At 42.3% G+C, this 23,677-nt stretch overlaps 3 protein-coding genes across 4 annotated transcripts; 2 read left to right on the forward strand and 1 right to left on the reverse strand.

Annotated features, from left to right (window-relative positions):
• The first annotated feature begins 188 nt into the window (after positions 1-188).
• mIF3 (mitochondrial translation initiation factor 3) lies at positions 189-5,911 on the forward strand. Of its 2 annotated transcripts, XM_075881189.1 has the most exons (4): positions 189-549; positions 1,336-1,624; positions 2,885-3,048; positions 5,773-5,911. In XM_075881189.1, the coding sequence occupies exons 1-3, from the start codon at positions 260-262 to the stop codon at positions 3,044-3,046; spliced, it is 741 nt and encodes a 246-aa protein (XP_075737304.1). In that variant the 5' UTR covers positions 189-259; the 3' UTR covers positions 3,047-3,048; positions 5,773-5,911. The 2 variants fall into 2 exon arrangements, with proteins under 2 accessions (XP_075737304.1, XP_037276931.2); XM_037421034.2 differs by lacking the exon at positions 5,773-5,911 and having other exon boundaries at positions 2,885-3,294.
• On the reverse strand, positions 5,589-20,211 carry LOC119170015 (uncharacterized). The gene is made up of 9 exons (XM_037421032.2): positions 19,941-20,211; positions 19,001-19,116; positions 18,842-18,932; positions 18,638-18,720; positions 16,923-16,996; positions 14,289-14,375; positions 12,549-12,772; positions 7,653-7,709; positions 5,589-6,298 (listed from the first exon to the last, which is right to left on the reverse strand). The coding sequence occupies exons 1-9, from the start codon at positions 20,070-20,072 to the stop codon at positions 5,681-5,683; spliced, it is 1,482 nt and encodes a 493-aa protein (XP_037276929.1). The 5' UTR covers positions 20,073-20,211; the 3' UTR covers positions 5,589-5,680.
• Positions 20,212-20,314: 103 nt separating this feature from the next.
• Positions 20,315-21,102, forward strand: LOC119169331 (cytochrome c oxidase assembly factor 5). Its single transcript, XM_037420440.2, has 3 exons — positions 20,315-20,656; positions 20,772-20,873; positions 20,971-21,102. Exons 1-3 carry the CDS (start codon positions 20,549-20,551, stop codon positions 21,010-21,012), a joined length of 252 nt encoding a protein of 83 aa, XP_037276337.1. The 5' UTR covers positions 20,315-20,548; the 3' UTR covers positions 21,013-21,102.
• Positions 21,103-23,677: the final 2,575 nt, after the last annotated feature.

A 23,677-nucleotide genomic window follows, 5' to 3' on the forward strand; every position in this document is an offset into this window, starting at 1 on the left:
GTCTGAAGCAGGCGCGGCAGGAGGCGCGTCCTTCATTGCGTTCGTTGACAAGTGTGTGCCCTGCTGTCTTTTCTGAGACTTTATATCTTTCACCTTCTGTTTTTTTTTTCCCTTTTTTACCGGCTAGGTCACAATATTTGTGACCACCCGATTCAAAGGGAGCCACCTATCATCATCATCATCATTGTTGATCTCGGAGGCGATCGCGTGTTCACGTTCTGCTGTTAAGCTGGGTGCAACGTGATGCGTTGAGTTCATCATGTTTTTAGGACGATGTTTAGCTCTACGACTGCACTCTTTTACCACCCATCCCGTGAGGACAGTAAGCGTATACGCTGTGCAGTCAACATTAGTACCTAGAGCTAATGCATCGCATTTTACGAGAGTCACTGCGAGTAGCCGTGTGCTCGTGCGCCGATACTGCCAAGATTCTGGAAAGCCTGAAAAACAGAAAGTTGAATTCGTCCTGCTGATAAACACCGATGACAAGGTTCTCGGGACCAAAACAAAGGACGAAGCTATCTTGTTTGCCAAGAAACACGACTATCAGTGAGTGCCACCGTAACTAAGCGCGTGGCGCGTGCTCTCATGTCGCCGTGCCGCCAAAGCACAGCCGTCAAACTAGAGCAAACACTTTGCTTCGCTTATGCCGGTGTCACATGGCGTACTTTCGATCACGGTTGGACAGCCATTGGTCGGGCACGATCGGGGTCGAGTTTTTCGATCGCGGTCAGCTGAATGCGTAAGAGAGCCAATCACAGTCGAGGAATTCGGACTTCATCGAAAGTGCACCGGATAAAATCGGTATTATTTGCGGCATCATAAAATAAACAACAAAATAAGACTATGCACCACAGAGATGGTTTACCAGCAGTTTATTCTTAGTCTGACTCGTAAGTCGAAGAGTTATTACGTACACTACGATGACTCCTTCCCCCCCTTTTTTTTTTCTTTTTGTCTTTCCTTCTCAAAGGCCAGAATTTATGAGCTCAGCAGAATGCAACAGGAGTGTAACTGCTTGTGAAAGTGACAAAATTTTCATAGTACAGCATGTTACCAGTCTGTATGCTTGAAATAAAGTGCGATGGAAGCTGCCCCAAGTGTGTCTGCAACCTATGAACTTTGTTGCCGAAAGCCTGAAAATAGAGGGTGGATGCCTCCTAGTCGCTACCGAAATTTATGGACAACAGTCAAACAATTGCATGAGGCCCCGTGGCCTAATGGCTTAAAAGCTTTTGTATAAAACTGTGCTCCACTATGCTCTGCTTACTGCACTTTGGTATCTCCAGAGAGTCCATCAACAATCTTTTTTTTCTTGTCCATAACCACTCGCAGCTTGGTCAAACTCGAGGATGACAAACATGCCGAGGCCAAGAAGAGGAAAATATACAAGGTCATGACGTCACAACAAATGATTGAATATGAAGAAAAGCTAGCAAAGGCCACTGCAAGAAACAGTGCTACAGGCGCAGCGAAGCAGCGGACTGTTAAGAACGTGATTGCAACCAGCAAAATCACTGAAAATGACCTGAACACTAAGCTCAAGAGCATAGCGAAGTGGCTGGAGAAAAACTGTGAAATACGCGTTGGCATAACTGGGAATCCAGATTCAACGAAACAGTTGGTAAGTTGGGTTGAGAAGCTGGAGACTCTCAGCATTGAGCATTTCATGCTTGAAACCAAAGGTTTCAGTCATGATCAGGTCAGACATTCCTATTCTTCAGGAACTGTATCTTTATAGTGTAGATACTGAAGTTTGTAAAAAATAATTCATATTGAGTAGTAAGCTCATTACATGTGCCTCCTTGGTTTTTTATAAGCCACAAGTTTTATTATAACATAATTTAATGGATTGACGTTGCAAAGGTACCAATCATGAACTTTATTTTATCAATCCTTATATTAATATTTTACTTGTCTAGTGTCTAACAATGACATTTCATCTGTAATATGCATCGATATTGGTGTGTGACAAGTATATGATAGTAATAATTATCGGATGAAGATATTTTCAAGTTCAGCTATACAGTCAAACCCCTTTATACGAGACACAGCAAAATAAGGGTTAAGAAAATGCATACAAGGTACTCTGCTTATAAGAGACATTTCATGTAAAAGACAAGAATTGCTGCCCGGAGCACATCTCTTGTACAGGGCTTTAACTGTATATCTAGTTCTCGAAAAACGCAGCATTGTTGCAAATTCGGAAACAAACACACCTTTCACCGTGTAATTGTGTTTGTTCATATGTCACCAAGGTTGAAAATCAACGTTTTCTAGTTTCAATGTTTCCAGACACAATTTGAATTCTTTTACGTCCGTCTAGTCTGAAGATTTCCAACACTGTCTTTACATAGCTTTACCGATTTTGGTGGTGTATTCACTAGTATTCATTTCTCTGCATATTTGTTTATTGTTCATCTTTCTGTGTGTACATATTATAAAAATTAGAGTGACATATAATACCTCTCTCTTCTTTACCCTTTTCGATCCTCTGATAGATGCTGTTTAGGGTATCACACTCATAGCAAAATAAAACATTTAAGACTTTTTTATGTCTTGCTTTACATGAGAAAATTGCCAAATAAATTTCGTTCTTTCAAGTACTTTAAATTTTCCTTTTAAATACAAAAGAGTTTTAAACACCCGATTTCTATAGTTTAATTATTTAAGTTACTTCTGTGGTAAATACTGAGGCTAACAAGGTTTCACCTACAAGCAGGAAATGTTACTGTATCCAACACAGTGTCATAGTCAATACGTAACACTTACAGAAAACTGCAAGTGAAAGCCCACCTTATTTTCCTCAGTAACCCTCATTGTCATTGTGTAAAAAGTGAGAAATATGTTCGACTACACTCACTTATATATTTTTTTTTCTTAGGAAGCCATCTACACAAAGTTTGAGACCTTTCTGGCAGGGGAAGCAAGGTTTCTACAGAAGAGGATTAACAATGGAGTTCTCAAATTTGTAATCATACCTCCTTCAGAAAAGAAGAGCTCACAAAAGCCCGACTTATCTGAAAAAGAAGCACAAGAAAAGTGACTGTGCGTTCTAAAGTTTTTTTGTTTTTTTTTCACGAGTGTAATATATTACTGTGCAACGACACTGCAACATTAGAGGCAGAGTAAAAGGTCGAAACATTCTAAGGTGTGGCGTTTACTGCAAGGAAATGAACCCTCTTACTTACATTAATGTGGTTGCAGTTTAGTCCTGCATGTTGCACTAATAAACCAGGTTTCAACTTCCTTAAAGAATTCTGCTTTTCTTTATATTAAAAGCCTGTAAGTGAACATCGATTGCTCATTGTTTTGTTTCAGTGGATGGAATAGTGTGGCTAAAACTAAGATTGTGGGTTATTTCTAAGAGGACTGGTATGCAAAAACATTTGTGAATATATTACAGAATGCCAGTTAACCTTAACAGGTCCGGAGCCTTCACCTGTAGCATCTCTTGTTAGCCAAAGAGCTAATTTGGGACATTAGGTTGACACACAAAACACAGCCACTGTATTTGGGATAAGGTAACATATGAGAGATGGATATTAAAGGCAACATTTTGTATCACATCATTTTGACAAAAAAATGATGTGATGATCACGACAGCAATGCTATGTAACAGTGTGTCCATGAGCTATGTATTTCAAGAAAAGAATGTGAGGGATAGGTACGTGAAACACATGCCAGGCATTATTAAACAGCAACTTGGGCACTCGTGAAACTATCACGTGACTGCAGCTCAGGGGTTAAAATATCGGGTTGCTACGGTAAAAAAGACAAGCTTAATTTTCATTGATGGTCATGCAAAGCTACATGGTGTTGGCAATATTTACCCTCTAGAGGCACATAACAGGAAAGCGGGCTTGCGTCAGGCGACCACTTCACAATGCCCACAAGATCACAACGGAAAATGATGGTTCGTATGATGGGAGGTCATCGAAGAAGGCATGTAACTGGACATTTAGGGAAGACCTGCCTTCAACGGGTCGACTGTTTCCCTTAACAATGTTCTTGTGTAAACCAAGTTCCCTATTTCCTGCCCTCAAAGGAGATACAGGAACCACAGTTTGTTAATTGAAAAGCAATATGGTATGCACAGGGATGTTTAGACGTCATACTCAGATACAGTATATTACAGTCCGATACATATTTAAAAAATAGCAGCATTTCCTCCTCAAATGCTGCTCGATGTAAGCCTGTGCCAACAGATTGACGTCATGAGTCAGATGGCCAGTAACTGCATTGTATGGCACTCAAGCTCATCTAATAATGTAAAAGAGTTAAAAAGCCTATGCTGCAGAAATTCCAATGTCGTCATTCGCAGTGGGCGCAAACAAAAATTTTAGTGATAAAACTTGCCGTATGAAAACTATTTGTCTACTTTGGATCAAGGTATTAAGCTGATTTTTAATAGAACTATCACGTGGTGTAAAATGCATCCCAATGTGAAAAAAAAAATGATGTTTTTCACAAATGTGATCTTTTTTTGTAAAATTTAGAAACATCACAGGTCTCAAAAAAAGATATTTTTAATGCAAGATGTACCTTCTATACAGTAAGTATTGATTACTCACATACTGTGATAAGTAAAGTGACCATGCGGCGTGATGTGATGTGGCATAATCGTGTTTGAAATGTGCACCACCAAGACCATCGAAGAAAACAACGCACTGAAATTAAAGCTTGCGGTGTTGCGAGACCGAATCAGATAGGCAGACATGGCTGGATATTGAAGAATCAAGGTGCGGAAGCAATGACCGGTTGGGTTGCGAAGTCGAGGTCTAAGCAGGCACCCATCTGGGGCCAAGCCAGCCGTCCAAGCACTCCAGGCCTGGCTAGGTAAAAGATCCCACCAAGATGTTCTCTCCAAACGAGCTGCGAGTTCTAAGTATATGTTCTAAGTATAATAAATTTTAAAATGTTACGTATTTTACAGGTTATCAGTCGCATTCTACCGAAACTCAAATCTCGCTACTACTCAAGGTTGTTTCGACTTCCTTTGAATGAAAAAAAAAATGACAGTCGCGTAGAGCACCTATTTAAAAAAAAATATTGTGCAGGTTTGTTAGGTCATGATAAATATTCCCATTCTATTATGTCATACATACCGTTCATATTCAATTGGAAATTATTCGACCAAAATCACTATTCCATTTAAACCTAAACTTCGCTATTCACACAAGCCTACTCGTAACCGTCATATTATGAAGTCACGGCAGGGTCAACATTAATTTATAAACATGCAATCAACAGCCAAGTCACGAAAAAAAAAAAAACTGAATTGTGTTTAAATGTTAGCTGTTTTCTTAAAAAATAGGGGCGAAGGCCCTAGTTTTAAAGGGGCTTGAATATTCACCATATGCTCCCCATAAAGCTTCTGTGCACAATGGGATACTTCGTATAACATAATTCCAAACAACACCCACCTGCCCAGTCAAGGGGCGGCGATGAAATATATGGAACTGGTGTAGAACATAATTCTGCGTAAAAAGCAGTGCACACAATAGTATATAGTGTTGAGCAACAATACTGTTAAGGCAGCATGTAGTTAAATGACCGTAAATACTAAAAAAATTATTGCACTATAGTGAAGAGAATTTGAACAAATGTTTTAATCTGATTTCATACATAGAGATGTCATTTTTAAAAAATGCGTCAGTTCCAAGCACCTTTGACATGCTCACACGCTTACCCGCTGAGCTTTTACCGAAGACACTGTAAAACTGCCCTCAAGACCATGTTGGAATTCACTTTTGCTTTCACTGTATGCAGAACTTGTTCCACAATTGACAAGACTTCCAAGAGCTGAGTCCATCGAAGAAAGGCACGTCTCGGTCGCCGACTGCAATTCTTCGATGTGCTGGCACAATTCTGAGCTGGACAATTGTGACTTGTGTTGTTCAAGATCATCCGTCACTGCATGCATCACTTCTGATAAGTCATTTTGTGCAGATGGTTGCCCTAGACCTGACACCAGAGTGTCAGCAAGAGGCTCGTATGCATGCCGAGTGAAATCCTCTGGAAGTGACACATCATCGGCGTCATTGCCCATGCTGAAAGACTGCTCCTGACACGTCCTTAAGGGTACTCTGTGGCTGAGTACTGAATCTCCAGATTGTGATGTGCACTCCCCCTTTTCTTGCCTTTGAGTGAACTCCACCTCCTCAGCTGATGCGATGCATAGGGACAGAAGTTTCTTCTCGGTTTCAGGAGGTGGTGTGTGCCCCGACAAGACAGCGGCTGCGCTCTTGGTGAAAAAATTTCTTGGGCGACATTTTCTTGTGGCCTTTTTGGGTTTCTGCAATTGAGAGAGCAATAAAAAGTAACTTGTGGCCCTAAACACCCCAAAACAAACATATAACTACGGGGCATGCCGAAAAAAATGTCTTGGTATGGGGTTCGAACTCGGGACGAACGCCTTTACGGACAGTTACTCTACCAACTGAACTAATCAGGAAGCTAGCAATTGGCAGCACGAGGGCGAATTCATCGAGGACTCGAAGCACATGGACACAAGTAATGCAGATGAGTTCAGTAGAAACCCGCCAGAATTCGGAACCCACAAGGAAAGGCTTCATGCTACAAATGGGTGGCCATCTTTATCCCTTTCTTTTCTTCTCCAAGAAGGTTTCGAGGCTAGTTTTTAGTACCCAATAAGAAAGAGAGATCAGTATGAAAATCCACTTGTCATGCCTCGAAATTCTTTGGCTACTGCATTTATGCGCGCATGCATCAGTTATGAGTGGCACACACTGAAAAAAAAAAATCTCACAGGGTTCTTTGTGGATTCACCTACGATGACTCAAAGAAAAAAAGCATCTTGTTTATCATTTCAGTCCATGTATTGATTCTACCCCACTGCCCTCCGGAAGTTTTGAGCACCAGTATGATTTCTCATTGCCTATGATCATACAACGTCATGTTATGACAGAACCGCGTGACATTACGTAATGTGACATCAGCCAGAATTTGTGATGCCACAGCCTTTCGCAATCTGTGAGATGGTGTCGTATGGTGGCGCCATCACGCGAAGACAATCTTTTGCATCATTCATGCTTTGCCCGATGCAGCGGGATGCCGTTTGCATTTGATGAGGCACCTAAGGTGTTCACCTTGATAACTGAACACGTGCATGAGGAGTTATTGGTGGCAGACTCAGATAAAATTTTCAAAGTATGAGAGAAAGAGGCACTGCAGGACAATTTTGCCGCACTTTCTACTTTCATCATTATACTCTCATCAATTGGAGCAAATGACATGCGAAACTGTAGCACAGCCATTCGTTTGCAGCACTGCAGAGAACCATAGCTGGGAACATGGTTACACATTACAAAGGGAAGAAAAAGGAAATTTTGAAGAACAATAATGGGGAGTGCATTTATAATGCGAGTTCTTTCGCTGTGTATGTGTGTATTGCATATGTGAGGTTGCAGGACCATGTAAATCTAGTTGTGGCATATTAGTTGTAAAATGAGTAATGATTTATTGTGATGTTGCACCAAACATTTTTTGAGTAAATTCTAATGTGGACACCATACAGTGTTGTTGGGCGACTGCCTGCACAAGTGTTTAGCCTGATGTAATACAGATTGCTTTTATCACCACCCTATAATCACACCTTGTGCGCTCGAAATACTGGGGAACATAGATACCTTTTGAGGTAGAGGTTTGTTTGGGTCATGGGTTGCTTCGTGTTTCTTCAGTGATTGCTGTAAACATGAATAAAAACAAAATGAGCGATTGCATAGGGTAATCATAGACAAAAGTGAGAGGCAATAACAAGTGCATAATGAGTCTAAAAGTAAAGAGAAAAGTTGAAGTTCAATCAATTGAAGAGCTAAGACAATAGCATGATTCAGCTTCCACAGAAATGCACAAAAAGATCGATTTAGTTTCCTTCTCAACAACTCTTCACCACAGGATTAGTTACATCCATTGCCGAGGAGTACCTGTTCACTTGTGTTAATACTTGTAGAGTGGATTGGAATGCTATCTGGTGGTGAGAAATAGAGTTACGCAGACAAAAAACATATATAAAGAAAAAGAAAACACCTATCTCACCATTACAAAAGATGCCATTCATGCTTTCATTTTTTTCAAATTGAAATACTGTTTATGATTTTTCTGGTAAAGTTGCGCCTTCATAGGGACACCTATCCATATTGCACAACATCAACAGAAATAAAGAATGGTCATTAATGAAGTGTTACTGAAAACTTAAAACTTTAAGTTTACCCGTATGCCACAGTAAAGTAAATGTACATGTACTATTCGTATTGCTCACGCGGCATAGAAATAAGTACAGGGTTATAAAAATCTAAGATGGACACCTCATTAAGATTGAAGACCCCTGTGAGGCTTACAATAATCAAACTAACAATCTGAAATTGTGCTTATTGGCACTATGACTAGACGTCATATAACGGGCACTTCTCATGCAGTAGAATAAACATTCTAGTGGTAACAGCTTGAATACTAAAGAGCAGAGACTGGGTTTCTAGGCATTAAAAAAGTGCATTTTATGTGCCAGAAATAGGCAGGCAAAACAGCATTTTAGCTACCGAAAACAGGCAGGCAAGGCACGTCTTAGGCCTCCAATGTCGTAAATGCAGACACAAATAATTTTCACATAAATACAAATAATTTGGAAACATGGACGTGCACGACTTGTATATATGACAGAAAAGCAAGAAATGTTTTCATGATGGAAAAAAGGTGCCAGCAGTGATAAAAAAAAAAAGAAATGCTTGAAACTCGTCTTCAAGAATAGAATGCAATAGCACAATTGAACCCTGCTCTATCACTTCTTGGTGGACCACTTCTTGGTAGACCACTTCTGGAAGGTTACACAAGTCATGCCAGCAGGAAAGGAATGTCTCTGTGTGTAACCTAAGCCTTTTTAAACAATCCTAGACTGCTTACTGCAAGTACAGTTGCAGAGTGCCCACTACAGTATAATTTTTTTTTTTTGCAAGTTGGTGAGGTACCTAGTACACGCCCTTAAAGCAATATGCGCACCTATGCACACATTGTTAATGCTGTTGTTGATAATAATTAATTTTGACTGCATGCTTTGTGACTGGTGGGCCTTGAAACCAATCGCTTGTGCATTTCACATGTTTTGACATGTGATCTTAAACTTGTCACCCACTATTACGTTTGTTAATGTGGCTTGTCACACTAAGAAAACTTCATATAGTGTTCTTTCCGAAGCCATATTGAGCACTTGTGACGCTTGCCAAGCGCAGAAGATTTCAAAATTGTTTAATTCGCATATGTTTCGAATTTTTATTCACACACGGACAGCACTGATTTTCAGCTCACAACCAACAACCCTGATTTCTGCAAAATGAGCACTTCAACGCTATTGCATTAATATAGCTATGCAGGAGGCCTTTTTCCCGCATGGTTCGCAGGATACAACCTCTCCATTTATTCTGTAGCATGGCCAGTGACGTGTCCACTATTGAATCAATGCACTCTGGATTTCTTTTTGGCATGACTGAGCACAGGAGCTGATAGCCAGACGAATAAGAAACCAAAAGGGAGAAATGCCTCGCATTGGTCGCGTCTAATCGCATAGGGTCAAGTTATTTCATCAGTGAACCCTTACAGTAAATTACAAACAAAACAAAAACTGCGTGAACATCAGATTTTTCGTCCTTTTCCACTCCACTATTCTTTCCCCTGATGGCTCATCGCTGCCCTGCATATGACAACCACTCGGCCATGTCAGCATGGCGGTGTACGATGGGCGGCACAAACCGTGTCACCACTGCTAATGGTTGTTGTCCAGGAGTTGGTTGAACCAGAGTACTAGATTGAACCAAATAGTAGAGTTCTGAAGAGTCAATGTTGCTTGGTAATACAAATAATGGTCTCAAACTGCACTCAAAGGCAAACTGATGTTAAATAGTCTTCATAAAAGTGCTCATTTTGCATACAGGCAGTTATTCATAGTCACTACGTATAAGAACACTATAAGAACATTATAAAAGCCCTGCTTAACCTCCAATATGTGCCCACCCAGTCCACACTCATTATAATGGATACGCGTACAACAGACTTTCAGGTAAAACGGAGCATTATTCAGCCTAAGTGTGGTATGTCTTATAGATGAACAAAGCCAAGTTTGATTTTTAACCAACCACAATGAACTGCAGGGGTCATTGGATGAAATTAGCAGCACATTTTTTTTAAAAATTGGGCGCATAAAGCATACTCTTACTCTGTTGATACAGGCTGACAATAAACATTTTTTAACTAGGCAACGCTCTGCACGCTAAAGCCGTGGGAATTTTAAATTTCAGCTGGCAGCATTGGTGGCTTATGGCAAGCCAAGCCTTCAGCCGAGCCACTCTAAGAGCCCATTGTCAAGCCACGGGTACACGTGGTTCAAGTGTTGCAGCAGACTGAAATGCACCCCAAAGTGATTTCATCACATCTCAAGGGTGCTTGGCAACCTCTTACCACAAATTTATTTTTGAGCTAAGCGTAAACAAGAAGTTATTGTTTGTTTTGCAACAGATTTGATTGATTGATTGATATGTGGGGTTTAACGTCCCAAAATCAGCATACGATTATGAGAGACGCCGTAGTGGAGGGCTCCAAAAATTCCAACCACCTGGGGTTCTTCAACGTGCACCCAAATCTGAGCTCATGGGCCTACAGCATTTTCATCTCCATCGAAAATGAAGCCGCCGCAGCCGGGATTCCATCCCGCGAATTGCGCGTCAGCAGCTGAGCACCTTAGCCAGTAGACTACAGCGGCGGGCGTTTTGCACCACATGCTGGTTGCTCATTGGAGTAATGTTAGGCATTGTGACCAAAGTTTTGTAAGATGTTCTGGTGCTCAAAGCAGCACCAGTTCGCCAGTCAAATTAGACTATTATTGCAAGAGGTGTCTTGATCTGTTACATTCAGAACTCTCAGACCAACTTTGTATGGTTCAGAGAGCAGTAGAGGCTGCGTGAAAGAAAGCAATGGCTCCCGTCCTCTCAAATAACTGTTGCTCCTGTCCTCTCAAATAAGAAATAATTTATTCCAAGCCAATCAACGGAAGAGGCTGAAAAAGCCTGCTAGAAACCTTTTATTATTGGGCTAAGATTTCATGCTGTCCGAAGGCCTGCACCGACTGTGATGGCAGTTGCTCATTAATTAGAACTTGCACAGCAATATTGTTAATAACTGCTGTTGTTGACAGAAGACTGTCGTAACCATGCTGTCGATTACATTTAGCATGTATCAGCAGAACTAGCCTGCCTCATACTGCTGCGCGAAATCGAAATGATCGTCATACAACGATGCACCCTCTCACAGAGTTTGGATATTATGGACTTCAGATAATGCGGCATTGTTTTCCCACATCACGATCTGTCGTAACGGGAGTAGACCGTATATCAAAATGGGGCAATAGGAATGCAAGGAATAAAATAATAATTTGTCTAAAATCTTTCTCCCTACTGTTATGTTTGGCCCGGCAATTCGTCTGGGTAGACGCCATTGTGCATAAGCCGGTATACCGGGAAGGCTTTCAACCCCATCGGCGCCCATTCTGCAAGACGCTGTCCGGTAGACATTCCGGGAAGCAGTTGAGTCTCAATGAAAGCTTCGCGAGGCAAGCCTTTTAATGAACAGGCTGGTACTGTGGGGGAACGGTGCCACTGTGGCGGGCCTCCTTAAGACTCTGCTTTTGTCATCTACGCAAGGCCATCTCAGCGGATCGATAGCCCGGAAGCGTGGGAACGCGTCGAAGAAGCCGTTCACCGCACTCGAGCGTTGGGACTGCCTGAAGCTGAAAGTAGCGTGGACCGTTGTTGACCGTCGAGTTAGCGGCCATTTTCCCGGAGGAGCGCAACTTTCCCTCTCCGGACTCTACCTCCTCGCCCTGCAGTGGCTTCAAGGCGTGGGCCAGGTGCCTGTTTGTGTGGTGCGTTCCTGTTACCATTGGACCATTTCGCCCAGCCGAGTGGTGCAATATCTGCACCCTTTCTGGTGGGTGGACCACTAAGACTTCGTCCCCTGCTGTGTGGCAAGAATGATCAGCGCCTCATTCAGACAGCGGTGACGATGGGCTATAAAAGCCGAAGCATTTATGTAAATGAAGCTGAATCATGTGAACTGAATTTTGAGCGGAATCTTGTACGAAATCATGAGCTGAACCTCTGTTGTACATATTGCGGGATCTTCTGGATCCCTGTACAGTTCCTTTCCTTCTTCAATAATATAAATAAATCTTTTGTTCTACCTCTCTTAACGCGTCTCCTCACTGGCGAAGATCGGCAATGCGGACGACGGCGGGGTGCCAGCTACCCTAAAGAGAGCCCGCCGTTCCTGCCATCAACTTCTCTACCCTTTACACTACTAATGAGGTGTTCCTTAGTTGACGTTGACCTTGTGCATGAGCCTTCACTTGACCGATTGTCACATAAATGCTGTCACTGAACTTGCGCTCCAGCACAATAAAGTCATAGCCATGAAGCTAGATAAAGACGAACGACCATGTTCAAGAAGTATCCATGCGCCAGAAATGATCAAAACTGGGTCACCTTGGTGAAAAAGCTCCGTGTACAACCTGGAGCATTGCAGGAGAATCGCTTGTTTTCGTGGGCACTTGAAATGTGTTGCCGGAGATTCTTCTCCTGGAAGTAGAAACGGCTGCAGCCCTCATGAGGGCAACAGAAGCTCTCGCGGTCGGTGCTGTGTGTTTCCATGTGAGTGACCAGGTTCCACTTGGTGAAAAACACCCGGTCACAAGTAGGACACGGAAAGTCTGCATGCACAAAGGTACAGATTAGCTTCCTATGCCCACAAATAAAGTTATATGTACTGTATGTACTCTCATAATGAACACACTTAGTATTTCCCCAAATATTGAAGCAAAGTTGGGTGGTGCATCTAATATGCGTGGTAAATTCAACTACATGCGGAAGATCCCATTAACCTCTGTGGCCAACAGTACATATAGGTTGTAGCACAGCTTTGATTGAATTTGACTTGAATTACTTGCATCTTGAATACATGTCAACATATTTTTGTATTTTTTGCATCACCATCAGTCTCCAAACTTTGCAATGAGTGTGCACAACAAGAGTGTCTCACTCAATAAAAGTGGCAGCTCAGTAATACAACTCATGATAATGAACATGTCATCAAAAACATTAACAACTAGCCAGTCATGGCCAACCACCGAGCCTCTCCCACAATGATGAAGTAGGAAAAAAATAATCTTACTTCCCAAAGCTTGACATAGTACCACAGTGTCTGCAATTGTGACTTTGCACCCTGGCTCTCACAAACAGAAGTGAAACTGCACAGCGCTCACAAAATGAAACATCACACTAAACATTAAGTATAACAACTGGTACTTGCAACTGCTCGAGACAATTTTTTCATGTCACTTCAAATCTGGATATGAAAGGTCATATCAGCTGTGATATAAGTGTACAAGCCAATATTAAGCCAAAGTTGTTGCAAACAAAGGAAGAACAAAATAAAGGTGTCACTAATTGAAGACAATGGAAAAGAAAGCATGAGCATTGCTTAGTTTTACGTTGATGCAATTCATTCCTTCTAATGCTTTCTGTAAGTGTGATTCCACACAAAACAAAGATTTGTGAAGGCCTCGATAAAATGTTTTGTATTACTTTCAGCAGACTCGCAAAACATTAAGAACTCTCTGGACTTTCCTAATTAAGGAGCCCTTTCACCATGCCTGGATATTTTCATTGTAATCTCCTGGTAAAGCTTCCTGAAGTAACAGAACAGGATCAATATTACAGAAAAATCAATCTTTATGCAGTTTTCTTGTTCTGCCTGCCTTCCTCATACCATGTGCTCTGGCACAGTCATATATGCTCTCTGAATTTGCTTTTCTTGTGAGAACCACCAATCCGTGTCCACACTCACGATTTCAGTTGTTACAGCCTGAACACATCCTCCCAGTCTTATATACCAGATAGTGCGAATATGACTCGGAATAGAGAAAGGAAACGGACCCACAGAACAAGCGCTTGTCCAGTGCATCAGTGTTCTTTCTGTGCTCTGCGTCAAATATGCACTGTCCATCGCTCAAGATTATGACCAGAAAATGGCATAGCAAAGAATTTAATTTGGCTATACATCCCCCAAGTTGAGCAGTATCGACATTACAAACTACAAAAAAAAAAGCGTTGCAATCTTTCACATCTTTGTGGCTATCAACAAGCATGTTGATCTCCTCGTTATGTACCACACGAAAACATCACAATATGGGCAAGGTTTTGGAGCACACATTCCGAAAAGCTTACGCTTCTGGTGATCCGTTTTTCTGTGTTTCTGTAGAAGAGTCCACTTGGTGAACACAGCTTCACAGCCTTCCACATCACATGGGTAACCTAAAATAAGATTTGAATTTTCAGAAGTATTCAGTTAGCTTATCATAGTTATTTAAAATGCAGTAAAAGTGCTTGCTTAGCACTGGACTTTTTAAAGGGTAACTGTTTGCGATACAGCAGGCTCACTTTAGAAACGCAACTTACTTGTAACATTTATGCGCCATGATGAGGAAGAGACCACAAACAGTGAGTTAATGATAAAAAAATTACTCTTGTTGCCTAAGTTCATTTATATCACTTCTGGTGAAGTATTTGGCTACATGCATATGCTTTGGTGAAAGCGGTACAGTACTTGATGAGATGTAGCACTCACTGTGTTTTGGCAGAAATTTTTTGTTTTAATCTTCTTTATATACCTTTTTAAGAACGCTCGCTGCCAGCGGACAACTATCACATGTAATTTAGAGGTTTGTTTGATTAAGTTTATGAAGATATATAGAATGACTGACTGTACAATAATTAGATAACTGCTGACATTGTAATTATAATAATTGCTCTAAAATACACTACAGTTTATTATATAATTTCCACAAGCTTTAAATTTATCATTCTGAACCCCTAGCATCAAAATGATATAAATTTCATGAATTTGTTGCAAGTCACCTGCACATCTCAAAGGGGTACAGTGGACATATAATAACTTCCAACATATTGTCGCTCGCGGTACCTAGTGGTAAAGCAGCAATATTGATGGAATGAGCGGTCTTTCTCTTACCAGCAATAATCTATTGGCTTCCTGCAGAAACGACTATTTTCCCACCTGGTGGCAATAAATGTACCTCAAGAGTTCCCATGTTAGCATCATGGTGGCAATCTGACAAGCTCTAATATTTTCATCTAAACTTATTTCGTCTTTGGGTGTGTTCCAATACTCATTATAGACCGCTGAATAGACAGCTAAGTGGACGGTGGCCATCTTGAGTCCCATTCCAATTCTCACATAGCTGGCAAAATCGACAGCTTTGATAAGAAGGCATCGTAGACAAAAATGATGCAGGATACTTAGCTGTCCAAACACGATGGTGGCTCAGTGAATTGCTCAAATAGCTCGAATCTTCCTAGAATTATCGTCTGCACACAAGCAGATGATTTTTCAGGCATTGAATGTCAGTAATGTTCAAGTTTTATTGGATTTGAACATGAAGTAAACTAAAAAAACAGTTATGTTTGTTTATCTTTGCTTGCTCCTCTCGATGTGCAGTGGCATTTTGTCGCGTAGACGCGTTCCGTTTTTTGAGACAACAGGGCTTCGATCCTGTCTTCTAAGCTGTCAGCGTAAACTGTCTACCATGCTATCTAGATTTGGAACAGCCTTTGTATGCAGAGACGCTCTGCCTATAGAAGCTCCATTTTTTGGCTTATGCCAGTTGGGTTTCAACTGAATTTGAGTTATTCACCCATACCTCATTGTAAGAGTGTTGCATCTTACAACAAAATAAGTTTGTTATCTCTGAAAATTCGTCATAAAGGTCATTCCGAACACTGTATCTAATGCAAGACTATTTTTCATTTACTTCAGTATAACTAATATTTCGTTAAATTCATGTTTATTAAATTGAGGTTTGAGTGTACAGGCAAGAGCGATGCACTCAGGTAAAGATTAGTTTGTGGCGTACTTTTTTGAAGGTGTATGACAGAACATTTCGACCATGCTTGCACACCACACTCGACCTATTAGTCGGGGAAGACGTGCTGCAGGCGTCGCCCATTGCATGAGTGAGGAGGGAGCGTATTCTGGCAGCACTTGTTTGTCAGCATGACTCATTCTGTTTGCCCATAGATGACGCCTCCTTGCTCTCCCCCCAAAAAAGCGGACGTGCTTTTTTTAGCTGTCAGTTCATAGCGTTGTAGGCAGCCATCGCAGAGAGCAGGTGACATGATCGTGCGTTTCAGTTCATAAAAGACGATGGGTTACATCGATTAGTTCTGCAATGTGGACTGCTATAAGGCAATGTAAGTGCACAAGTAGCGTATGTTTCTGGGAAGGTTGCAAAATAAATGCCAAACATCCATAAAAGACTTCAAGCCATCAACTAATGAATACATTATTCTAAGCTAGAGCTGCATGCAATATGTCTGCTTCATAATTTAGCAGGACCTTTCTTGATCTTAACCAAAAGGTCGCCTTGAAGGTTTCCTGAATACTGAGTCTTTTTCTTCATTTATTTATAGTACCAGGAGAAGAATATTACACAGGTTTCTTTATATATACACAGTCCCTTTATATTTATATACGACCTCTTATAGCTTTTAAGAACATGAAAAAAAGCGGTTTTCTTATATTAAAATGCCACTTGAGTGCTTTGCTGCAATATGCTAGAATATAATGAAGCTCGTGTGTTGCATTTTTGTTACCCTGTACAAATATGCAGAATAATAACACATCTGCTTAAAAGTTTAGTGAATTGAATGCTTCAGCAACTAAGCAAGCTTCAACAAATGAGCATGGAATCAGCATTGAACAACAACAACAACAAAAAACTGTGATGTTTCAAAGTGTAATAGAGGCGTTCAGCGCGGTGACGAGTTGCACAGCTCGCTAGTCACCTTTATGTGTGTTCTGGTGTGCTCTGAGCTTGCTTGGCAGCAAGAAAGCCTTGTCACATCCTGGTTCTGGGCATCTGGAAATATAAATCACCATATTACACGTCAGGTAACAATACTTTTATTTCAGCCGAGAGATAATGTTCCTAACAACTTATGAGCTGTGGCTGCTATTTACAAAAGTAATAGCTAATAGAAGTAAAAGGAGACTAGAGCGAGAAAGAAATAAAAAATAATAAAAAGTGGCCACCTTATACACGAAGTGTCTCTTGACACGAAGGGTACCAGAATCTTGTAAGAACGCCAGCATCATCTTAATCCATAAGAAAAGAGACGTCAAGGACTTGAAAAATTACAGGACTAAAAGCTTACTGTCCGTTCTCTATAAACTATGTACAAAAAGAATAGCTAATAGAATTAAAGCGACATTAGAGTTCAATTAACCAAAGGACCAAGCAGTATTTCATTCAGGCTATACTCCACAATTGACCATATTCATGCTATCAATCAGGTAATAAATTCACGGAATACAACCAGCCCCTATACATAGACTACAACCAGCCCCTGTACGTTTGATTCAGTCGAGACATCAGCAGTAATGCAAGCACTACGGAATCAGGGCATCGCAGAACCCTACATAAACGTACTGGAAGAAGTCTACAGTGGATCCACAGCCACCATAGTTCTCCATAAAGAAAGCGACAGACTCCCAATAAAGAAGGGTGTAAGGCAGGGAGACACGATCTCTCTAATTCTATTCACCGCGTGTTTACAGTAGGTTTTCAGGGCCCTAGATTGGGAAGAGTTGGGGATAAGAATTATTGGAGAGTATCTTAGTGACTTGCGATTCGTTGATGATATTGCTTTGATGAATAACTCAGGGGAAGAATTACAGCTCATGATTACTGAACTGGACACAGAAAGCAGAAAAGCAGGTCTGAAAATTAATGTGCACAAAGCTAAAGTAATGTGCAACAGTTTCCGCAGAAAACAGCACTTTGCGATAGCCAGAGAGACACTGGAAGTTATAAAGGAATATGTCTACTTGGGACAGGTAGTAAGTGTGGAGCCGAACCATAAGAGTGAAATAACTAGAATAAAGATGGGGTGGATCACATTCTGCAAGCTTTCTCAAATCATGAATGGTAACCTGCCACAACCCTCAAGAGGAAGGTATATAAAAGCTGCATTTTGCCGGTACTTACCTACGAGTAGAAACCTGGAGGACTAAAAAAAGGGTTCAGCTTAAATTGAGGACGACGCAGCGAGCGATGGAAAGGAAGACGATAGGTCTAGCCTTAAGAGACAAGAAGAGAGCAGAGTGGGTCAGGGAACAAACCGTGGTTAAGGATATCATCATAGTTGAAATCAAGAAGAAATGGACATGGACTGGGCACAGAGTATCACATAGGCAGGATAACTGTTGGTTATTAGGAGCCACTGAGTGGATTCCCAGAGATGGCAAACACAGGATGGGGAGACAGAAAGTTAGGTGGGCCGATGAGAATAAAAAGTTTGCAGGTATAACGAAGCAGCAAAAGCACGAGAACAGGTTGATTGGCGGATCGTGGGAGAGGCCTGGGCCCTGCAGCAGACGTAGTCAAGCTGATGATGATGATGACTCTTACATTAATAATCAGCTCTCCAGACAAATTCGAGTCCCTAAAGCATGCTTGAAGGAAAAGTTGTATGGCGGCAAAAAGAGATTTGATACTCACGGATAGGGCAACACCTTGGTGTGTTCAAAGCTGTGCACTCTGAGGTGCTGATGTTTAATGAATGCCTTTGGACAGTGTTCACACTAATAGAAAAGAAGAATGGGAAGAAAGAGAGAGGATTACGAGAGATTTCGCAGTAGCATCCAAACAGATCACGCAAGGTGTGATGAAATAGCGACTAAAAGTTTTCTCTAGAATACTTGCCTGAAACTTCCGCTTCTCGTGGGAATACTTCATGTGCTTGTACAATGCGTTTTCACATGTGAACAACTTGTCGCAGTTGTCATGTACACATCTGTGCAGAAAATACTAATTATTACGACTCTTTTTTTTTAAACAGGAAGATGTGGATTGTACACTCACTTGAACGATTTTACTTGGTCCTTGATGCTTTCATGTGATTTCTTGATGTGTCGTGTCAGGTGAAACTGCCTTGTGTACTTCTTGTTGCAGCCGGTGTATGTGCACTCAAAAGGCCGCTAAATGATACAGCCAAAAGAAGAAGGAAAAAAAAAACCACAGGGATGTTTTATTCGCTGTTCAGGAATATATCACTGCGACTAAACGATTCTCTAGCTAAATTGTGTGTGCAGTACATATTTTCAAACTGGCAATTGGTACTTCAAATCATAATTAATCAGATAGCATTCGTATGAATGAAGCAATGCAGAAAGTGTCAGAAAATTTCACTTTCTACGCGACAAATCCCCCCTTCATTGGGTTTGTGCCAGCTTCAGACGAAGTTAACAAGTTCTTTTAAGCCAAATAATGTAACAGACTTATGACAGTTATACTTCTCACAGATGAACATTCAAGCCCCATATGTTAGTGTTCATACACACTAGACTAGCTTAGCCATCACAAACACACCTAAACACAAAGCGAAACCTTTTTTTTTTTACATCGTCTGACCTTGCACGTAACCAAAGGGTTCATATTTTGCGTTAAAAATAAAAGATTACAACTTTTCATATAACTACTGAAATTAAAGCAAGAAATTTGTGCGTGGGTTCACTCTGAAACATTCAACTGCTTACTAAGATCACGCAAAAACAAGCTATCTGTATCTTGCCGGATTTCTTTGTATCTTTTTAACAGGTGGCACGACTGCTTTAATTGCAGGCTGCAAACGTTTTGTGTGTGTCAAATGATCGCACATATATCAATTCACAGTAACCTGTTCTGATGAAGTCATGTAATGTAAAGACATATCGCGTGTGCTATTCAGGAAGGCGACATTTGACACTCAGGGAAACAATTATAAGGCAAGCTTGCACAAACACTAAACACAACGTGAACTCACTTCTCCATCGTGCACGCGCATGTGCCATTTGAGTTTCTTCCCGTTCGGAAAAGTTGCAGAACAGCCATCGAAGCAACACACGAAGATGGTTTCATTGCTCGTAGAAGGTTGCTTTCCCTTATTACTAGCCATTGCAAGCCTTGCTACTAAGCCTTAGGAATACTACCGAGTCTGCCACTCTGTGCACGTTACAAATTTGACACCGATGTTCTTCGCAGAACACCTAAACATAAGGCACTCGGACCAACGTCGCGAAGGGACCACATGTTTCTTTCCTCCATGGACAAGAGCCACAAGACGACAGAGAAAACTGGCTTCGGATCGATAGTCGGATTGAAAACCGCCACAAAGCCATTATCAGCCATACAGAGCCACAGCCGCATCATGAGCCGCCTTACAGTGTACTACCTCTATTCTAGTACACTGTAGCCGCCTGCAAGTTTTGGATCATGTTTTGGACGCACGGAGCGCACATTGAGCACGCACGGAGGATGTTTGGATGTTAGCAGCCTAGTGTTTCTCGTGAGAAACTCTGTGGTTAACAGTCGACGCGACAAGTGTATTCCCGGGTAGTGGATGTAACGAACTAAGGCACGAATGCAAAGAAAATGCCAATATATACGGAGGAAGACAGTGCATTAGCACCGCACAAAGCTTGCGAAGGAGTCAGGGATGATCTGAAGCGCTGCTTACTAGCCACAGACTGTGTCCGAAAGGTAAGTTCACGTTGGTTTATGCTTGGTCGTAGATTTCTCCAGTTTTCGTATTTGGTGGAAGACCTGTCTTTCGAGTCTCGTAGTGTATTGCTGTTTCTTTATTTCATTTCGACAGGAAAGACTGACGCCGAAAGAATGCTTGCGCGCCGACCATCCCTCCATTCCAGTGGAGTGTCACAATTTGAAACAACTCTTCTTCGAATGCAAGCGTTCAATGGTGAGCTTCGCTTTTTTTTTCTTTAAGCAGTATAAATCACAGTGAGAAACCTTGCGACTTAACTATGCTTTTGTTTTTATTTTCTTCTTCGTTCCAGCTTGACAACAGACAGAGGTTCAGAGGAAAAAAAGGCTACTGATCCTCACGAGTTTCAAGTCGTAGCTTAGGTAAACGACTAGCCGTAGTTACGGCGTACGTATGGTATGAATAAACTTTATTTTGCGTTGTAGCTGTCTATTTTCAACATTGACGAGTAGTGCGTGGCACTGGTCATAATTGTGACGCAGTAAAATTTCAAGAGTTTGGAGTTTACTTGTAAGAGCCCCGCCGCGGTGGTCTAGTGGCTAAGGTACTCGGCTGCTGACCCGCAGGTCGCGGGTTCGAATCCCGGCTGCGGCGGCTGCATTTCCGATGGAGGCGGAAATGTTGTAGGCCCGTGTACTCAGATTTGGGTGCACGTTAAAGAACCCCAGGTGGTCGAAATTTCCGGAGCCCTCCACTACGGCGTCTCTCATAATCATATGGTGGTTTTGGGACGTTAAACCCCACATATCAACCAATGAGTTTACTTGTAAGAGGGCTTGGCCCCATGCAAATGGAGATATTAAGCCCTGAACTGTAAAAAAAAAAAAAAGTGCACAGTCATTATTGTACACATTTTTGACACCCTGGAATTCCCAGTTGTTTTCTTCTAATTCACAGCAGCACAATTTAATTGAAGCGTAAACTCCTAGTGTTTTTCACCTGTCAACATCAAACTTTCGATTCATTCTTTAGTATGCCTAGATAGCTTCCGTTTAAAGCCACACAATTTCATTTTCTTAGTAGTGTGTTATGACAGCACCAGCATCCGTGGGCCGCCCATTCTGGATGGTTTGTCTAGAAACATTCACTTTACGATTGATGCCGCATTAAATCTCTATATGTTAGGCAAGTTTCCAGTTTTCAAGGTGGCATCATTATTTTAATTCGCTGCAATCTATTTTGATCATTTGTCCTATGTATTTTCCTACTTATATTTTATAGGTCAATAATACTAATAAAAGTTTTGCCATAGTACTAATTTTGGATGCCAATGGTGATTGGTTTGGACTCTCTGTAATTAGGCAGCTGACAAAGACTCAATACCAATATTGTAGTGCATCATAACCACGGGGTGACCAACGCGTGAGGGAAAGACTGGAAAAGAGAACGATGAAGACAGTGTTGTGTTCGAGTGAGTGGCTCTTGTACGTTACATTTGGTGGCAGTGGTGAGAACGTTAACCCATGTTTACAATGAGTAAGGCTGCCGCGATGACAGCAACAGTCGGCACTCCACAGATGCACCCTTCGGAAGGCACGTCGTTGACGGCCCTGCAATCTTCTGTTCCGACTACGCAGGAAAGCTTGGCACAGGCCACGGGAGGCCCAGTCTCATCACACATCCCGCCACCAGTGCCCCATCAGCCTCTTCTGTCAGAGTTTGATGTCCAGGATACGCCGAATCACCTTCAACAGTCAAGCGCTAGTGCCATTCTACCTATACCTGACTGCCTGCAAGCCCTTGGTTTACATGTTGAGGCCGACAGACGAGCCCTTATGCAAGATTTCAAAACTCACTTCACAACCCGCTTACTCTCTCTCATGAGGCCACCCTCGCCCAACGTGCCCCGATGGCGGACGTCGTTGCCGACCTAGCTGCGCGGCTCTCTGTCATTGAGCGCAGTCTGGCCTTCACCAACGTGTGTCTACCGCGGTCGAACGAAATGTTCCTCTGTCAGCTCAGCCTCGGTTTTTCAGAGCACAACTTACACTGCCTATCTTCGATGGCACCACGTCGTGGGCAGCATTTTTTGGGACAGTTCGGGTCCCTTGCTGCCTTAAAACGACTGGACAGTTCAAAATAAAGCTCAGGCGCTCGTTGTGCAGCTTTGTGGCTCTGCGGTTGAATACGTCGAGTACATCCCACAAGTCGTCCGCTTGAAATATGAAGCTCTGGTCTCGGCGCTGGAAACCAAATTTGGCGACAGTCGTCTGCTTCAGCTCTACCTCACACAAATGAAGCACGACCGGCAAGGTCACTGCGACCTTCAAGAACTCGCTGCTCGCGTCGACAGCTTGTACCGGAAGGCCTTGTCGGGTTGCCCTTCCGCAACCATGGACTTCATTGGTGCTAATGCCTTCGTTGATGCCATCAATAACAGAAGTGTCCAGCTCTTCGTCCGCCTCGCTCATCCGATTGACCTACGATCAGCTTTAGCTGTCGCTCTTGAAGCGGAGATACACGAACGCTCGCAAGCAGCTGGGGATCCATACCGGAGGCCACCCTACACGGACACACCATCCCGGACCGGGCTTTGGGCTCCTACTCGACTCCATGATCCTACAGCGGTACTCCGGTGCTACCACTGCCACAGTGTTGGGCATTTTGCTCAGAACTGCCCTCGGGTGACCGAGCCGCTGACAAACTCAGCTCCTCCTATGCAGCCTTCCTACGGAAACTGCAATGCGGGCCATCGAGGGCAGGACCCCGCATAATGGCTGAAGCCCCTCTTTTTTCACTTGGCCCCTTCAACGAGATGCCAAGTCTGCCGGTGAAGCTTGGAAATCCGCCGCAGCACGTTGAAGCACTAGTGGACACAGGGGCTGCACTCAGTCTTTTAGCGGCGAGTTTCTTGTCTGGAAGATTTTCGGTGAGCCCTGAGCAGGCCGATCGACCCCATCTTGTCCTAGCTGACGGCGGCACTCTACCTACTCTCAGCGACGTCTGCCTGAATGTGTGTGCGCTCGGGAAGACAGTGAGACTGCGGTTCCTTGTTGTGC

The sequence above is a fragment of the Rhipicephalus microplus genome, chromosome 2 (assembly GCF_043290135.1).
Source record: "Rhipicephalus microplus isolate Deutch F79 chromosome 2, USDA_Rmic, whole genome shotgun sequence".
Lineage (NCBI taxonomy): Eukaryota > Metazoa > Arthropoda > Arachnida > Ixodida > Ixodidae > Rhipicephalus > Rhipicephalus microplus.

Excerpts from the sequence above, each read along its gene's own strand:
- mIF3 (XM_075881189.1), top strand. The coding sequence starts at position 260 with ATGTTTTTAGGACGATGTTTAGCTCTACGACTGCACTCTTTTACCACC. Across the intron at positions 550-1,335 it reads GCCAAGAAACACGACTATCA|CTTGGTCAAACTCGAGGATG; the intron begins GTGAGTGCCACC and ends AACCACTCGCAG. Across the intron at positions 1,625-2,884 it reads CAGATTCAACGAAACAGTTG|GAAGCCATCTACACAAAGTT; the intron begins GTAAGTTGGGTT and ends TTTTTTTCTTAG.
- LOC119170015 (XM_037421032.2), bottom strand. The coding sequence starts at position 20,072 with ATGGCTAGTAATAAGGGAAAGCAACCTTCTACGAGCAATGAAACCATC. Across the intron at positions 14,376-16,922 it reads ACACCAGAACACACATAAAG|GTTACCCATGTGATGTGGAA; the intron begins GTGACTAGCGAG and ends ATCTTATTTTAG. Across the intron at positions 12,773-14,288 it reads AAAAACGGATCACCAGAAGC|ACTTTCCGTGTCCTACTTGT; the intron begins GTAAGCTTTTCG and ends TTGTGCATGCAG.
- LOC119169331 (XM_037420440.2), top strand. The coding sequence starts at position 20,549 with ATGCCAATATATACGGAGGAAGACAGTGCATTAGCACCGCACAAAGCT. Across the intron at positions 20,657-20,771 it reads CCACAGACTGTGTCCGAAAG|GAAAGACTGACGCCGAAAGA; the intron begins GTAAGTTCACGT and ends TCATTTCGACAG. Across the intron at positions 20,874-20,970 it reads TCGAATGCAAGCGTTCAATG|CTTGACAACAGACAGAGGTT; the intron begins GTGAGCTTCGCT and ends TCTTCGTTCCAG.